Raw genomic sequence first — 4,212 nt, 5'->3', positions numbered from 1 at the left:
TCATTGGCCCCGCCGGGCCGCGCTGCTCAGGCACAAGGAGGGAACCGTCCCGCTCAGCCCCCGATACGCGGGAGGCTTTGGGACGGAAAGTAGAGTGGCAGCGGCGATGGTGGGATGGGCGGCGCGGCCCCGAGGAGCTTCGAGTCATTACGGAATGACATGCCGAGCCGTAAAGGGGAAACTTTGAGACCGGCGAAGTGCTCGGCGTCCTGCTTTGAGTACCTCCCCGTCTCTCTCTCTCTCTCCCTCCCTCCCTCCCTCCCTCTCTCTCCCTCTCTCTCGCACTCCCCCGCGCGCGCTGTCCTTGGAGCGCCCCGCCGCCGCCCCCGGCGAGACACGGAGTTATGGCGACCCTGACATGCTGCGCTGGATGTACGCTCTCGCACTCTCACTCTCGGGCGCCCCTCTCTCCGTGTCTCTCTCTTTCTCTCTCGCACGCACACACGCTGACGCGCGTCTTAAACAGGCCGAAGTCTCCGTGCGGGCCACTCTCGCGGAGCCTTTCACGAGGAGTGGCGGGCGCCCACGCGATGCAGGCGCCGAGCCTTGTTGCGGTAGGCCAGGGGCGAGGCCGGGGCCCGCCGGCTGCACCACCCAGACACGAAATCAGGGTCAGGGAAAGGGAGGCTATACGCGCGCCAGGTGGGTTTCATTTCGGCAAACTTGCACGAGGGGGCCTCGGCGCCTGCGAGACTCTGGGTAGGCCACCCCGCCGTACACGCACGCGCTGCAAGGCAGGATGTTGCCTACCTGCAAGGCGCTAGGTGCAGCTTTCTGGAGGATCCCGTTCAGGCTCTTGGGTAATTTCGCGGGTTAACCCACTCGCCCGTTAAATCAGCCGCCTCCTTCAAATAACAGTTTTAAAATAACCTATTTTTAAAATATTTTTCCCATTTGTCCACTTAGAAAAAAGGACACTCGGCTGCTGCCTGCCAGCAGAGTAATCTATGCTGTGTCCGTACCCACTTGTCTTCGCGTGGCGTGTTCCCGCTAACGCCCACCACGGGCGAGGCAGCAACCCTTTCCTCTGAATTCCCCCCTCAGGCCGCTCGCCAGCTCGCCGGTCACCTCCCTCCGCCCTCCCTTCCGCATACCTGGGTAACACTCGGCCAACACCCAGCCCGGGGGGAGCGCTCCCCTCCGCTCCCCCTCCTCCAGCGTCGCGACGCGTCGCAGCGCGCCGTCACGCGGCAGGGGGGCTCCTCGGCGTCGGGGCGTTATGAGTTCCGTGAAGTGACCCGGCGGCCGGCTCGGGTCAGTGGGGGGGACCGGCCGGGAAAGTACGTCAGCCCGCCGTATCAGTTAATTTCCAGCGAAAGTTCGCGGGCGCCCTACTGTCCGCCCCGCCCTGCGCCGCCCCGCGGGTGCCCCCCGCCACACCGACGGGCCCGAGGCGACCCGGTCAGGGCTTGCTGGACGTGTGGTCAGTCCGAGCTCGACCACCGCGACGGAGTCACCGGCCACACCTCGAGCGGGTAGCCGAACACTGGCTTGTGTCCACCAGAGGAATTGACGCAGTCACTCGTTTTCACTACGAGCACCAACCACCTTTGCAGGTGAGATATCTACTTTAAAACTCGGACCGGAAGCTGTACTGTTTTAGTTTTACAAAATCCAAACAATACTAACCGATTTCTAATTTTGTTGTCTTCAGATTGCGGCCTGGTTCTCAAGTCAAGATGACTTCCTCCAACCTGGTACTAACTGTGGCAGCGATGTGCACCTTACTCTCGGCACTCTCCGGAGTCGTCCTGGCGGCCCCAACACCCTCTTCCGAGCGCTCTTTGACCCCCTCAACGGCGTCGTCGTCTTGGACGGGAGACGCCCCGCGGACGGTCGCCGATGACGAGGCCCTGCTCTCCGCGCACCGGCGCCGCCGCCACCGGCGGAGCAGCCTCGGCGGCAGACACCACGGCGACGTGGACGCCCTGCGGAGGCTCCTGTTCGGCCTGAGGCCGCTCCAGGACCACGACGTCGACTTCGGCGGCCTTGAGGTTCGCGACCTGTTCCGCGGCGGCGATGGCGGCGTGGCGGCGCTCACCCGAGACGTGGTGCTGCTGCCGCTCACCGGCTACGACGATGAGCCGGATGACGGTGCCGACGACGGCGTCCTGAGCGCCATCGTGACGGCCCCCAGGAGGACCCGGTGCCCGCCCGGAGAGCGGTACTACGAGCGACGCTGCAGGAAGGTCTGGCGGTAAAAGGCAAGCGTGTCACGGTTACAACTGCGAGTCCAGCGCCGGGTGCAGCCCGTGGCAGCTGATATGTTACTACTAGTCATTTTACCGCCGGAGCGCGGGTCGCCAGTGTTTTGTGTTTTAGAGTGTGAGCTGTGTCTTTGTTACTTAATACAAATCGAGGGGGTATTCACTTGTACAGAGCACTCGGCACTACAACGAATTACGTGGTATTACCGGGTATTACGCCGATATTACTCGTAAAATTTTGCTATTGTATAGCACATTTTTTTTATTTTTCGTTATTACATTACAAGTAATGCAGCGTGAATACCCAGGTGGGGTGTACAGGGTATGACGGGAGTGAATACCCGCTCAATACAAATTAGTTGGGGGTTGGGGGGCAATTTCGTGGTGAGTATGATCGTGGGGTTCGTTCGTCAATGTGATCTTATGTGATTTCGGTACTGAATTTACGAAAGCTCGTCCTGGTGACGGGCAACTGTTTAATTAATTGAAACAATTTTGTACCACCCGGTGACTTTTCTGTGCCTTCAGATAATGTCTTATTCCTTACTCTCTAAGTATCGACTGATATTCTCAGTAGTTTAAGTAATTGATCAAATTAATGTAAGTAGTTTTATTATCTCCCTCTTAACGTAAACTTATTTATTAGCTCCTCTGGGACGACGTATTTATATTTATTTCGATTGTATGCATTCAGATCAAATAAATTGGATCAGATCTATAATCTCTAGTGTGTCCTTCCTGCTCGGAACATTCTGGCATCTAGTTGTCATCGGCTTACTGGTATCGTTGATTAATTGTACCCTCTGTTCAAATTTTGCAAAGGAAATGCTTTGCAGACGCTTTCCTAATTGCGAATGCTTGGGATGCCTCAGACTACGAAGTAACACTTTTCAATGACAATGCACCGTAAAAATAGTTTCTTGTATTTCATGACCTCGTCTTGGATGCCATTGGCATTCTCCAAAAGATCCAATATAGGGTTTTGAAATACAAGGAACTCTTTTTACCATGTGCTCTGTAGTGTACAAAGCGTGAGTTTGCTTCGTAGGGGATAAACAGTGCCCTCGAAAACACTGTGACAACCTTTTCTCTGGTGACAACTTTCCTCTCTACTCACGGCATTGAAGCTCATGTGCTTAAGCTATGAGAAACGTCTAAGGGGGGAAAGCCCGAAAAGAAAACAAAATAAAAAGAATTGGGAGGGTGCAGCTTATTGTGTTAAGTACCGCTCTCCATCTCCACCCATGGCCCATCGTGTCCTCAATGGCAACAGCCGCGCGACGACCTTGCGAGCCGGAGGGCCCAGAGGGGAGCGCGCCGCGCGGTGTCGTCGCCCCCCGGGAGGCAGAGGGGTGAGGCGCGCTGACTGAAACCGCTCTAGAGCATGCACGCTGACACTGAAGGGAAGTCACGGTAAAGAGCACTCTAGAACTTCACGGGCTGAAATTATCGACCAGCCTCTCGCCATGAAAGGGGTTATTCGAGGCTGCTGGGCCGCAGAGCCACACACGTACGCACACTCGTAAGATAAAAGGAATACTTTTTTTATTCGGGATCATCCATTTGTTTAGAGAGAGGGAGACAGGAAGAGCGCAATGGAGGGTGGGAGAGGGAAAGGGGGAAGAGGGGGAGAGAGAGAGAGAGAGAGAGAGGGGGGGGTGAAGAGAGAGAGACGCGAGCGGCCGCGACCCCGTTACTGCCCCTCGCAGAGGGCTCGCTCGCACTAAGATTCCGGCCTGCTGACGCTTGAAATCATTCGTCGCAGACATTTTTGTCTCCGGCACGGCGACGACGGCAGTCCACCGGCCAAGCCCGGCGGGATGGTTCGGGCAGCTCGGCCGGCACGGCACCGGGCGCTCGGCGGAGAATCTGCTGAGGGCCTCGGGGCCTCGGGGGTGCTAAGGCTAGAGTCCTATATATAGGACTCTAGCTAAGGCCAGCACGCACCCTTCAACCGCGAACAGCTGCCGGCCGGGGTCGCGCAGACAGGCGGGAGGAAGCCGGG

At 57.4% G+C, this 4,212-nt stretch overlaps 1 protein-coding gene across 1 annotated transcript; it reads left to right on the top strand.

Moving 5' to 3' along the window:
• The first annotated feature begins 1,332 nt into the window (after positions 1 to 1,332).
• On the top strand, positions 1,333 to 2,918 carry LOC113201879 (uncharacterized). The gene is made up of 2 exons (XM_026415842.2): positions 1,333 to 1,556; positions 1,655 to 2,918. The coding sequence occupies exon 2, from the start codon at positions 1,680 to 1,682 to the stop codon at positions 2,199 to 2,201; it is 522 nt and encodes a 173-aa protein (XP_026271627.1). The 5' UTR covers positions 1,333 to 1,556; positions 1,655 to 1,679; the 3' UTR covers positions 2,202 to 2,918.
• The last annotated feature ends 1,294 nt before the right edge of the window (positions 2,919 to 4,212 follow it).

The sequence above is a fragment of the Frankliniella occidentalis genome, unplaced genomic scaffold (genome assembly GCF_000697945.3).
Source record: "Frankliniella occidentalis isolate FOCC.00 unplaced genomic scaffold, Focc_3.1 Scaffold46, whole genome shotgun sequence".
NCBI lineage: Eukaryota > Metazoa > Arthropoda > Insecta > Thysanoptera > Thripidae > Frankliniella > Frankliniella occidentalis.
The sequence above is the reverse complement of the archived record's forward strand: the minus strand, read 5'-3'. Positions and strand labels throughout refer to the sequence as shown.

Excerpts from the sequence above, each read along its gene's own strand:
- LOC113201879 (XM_026415842.2), top strand. The coding sequence starts at position 1,680 with ATGACTTCCTCCAACCTGGTACTAACTGTGGCAGCGATGTGCACCTTA.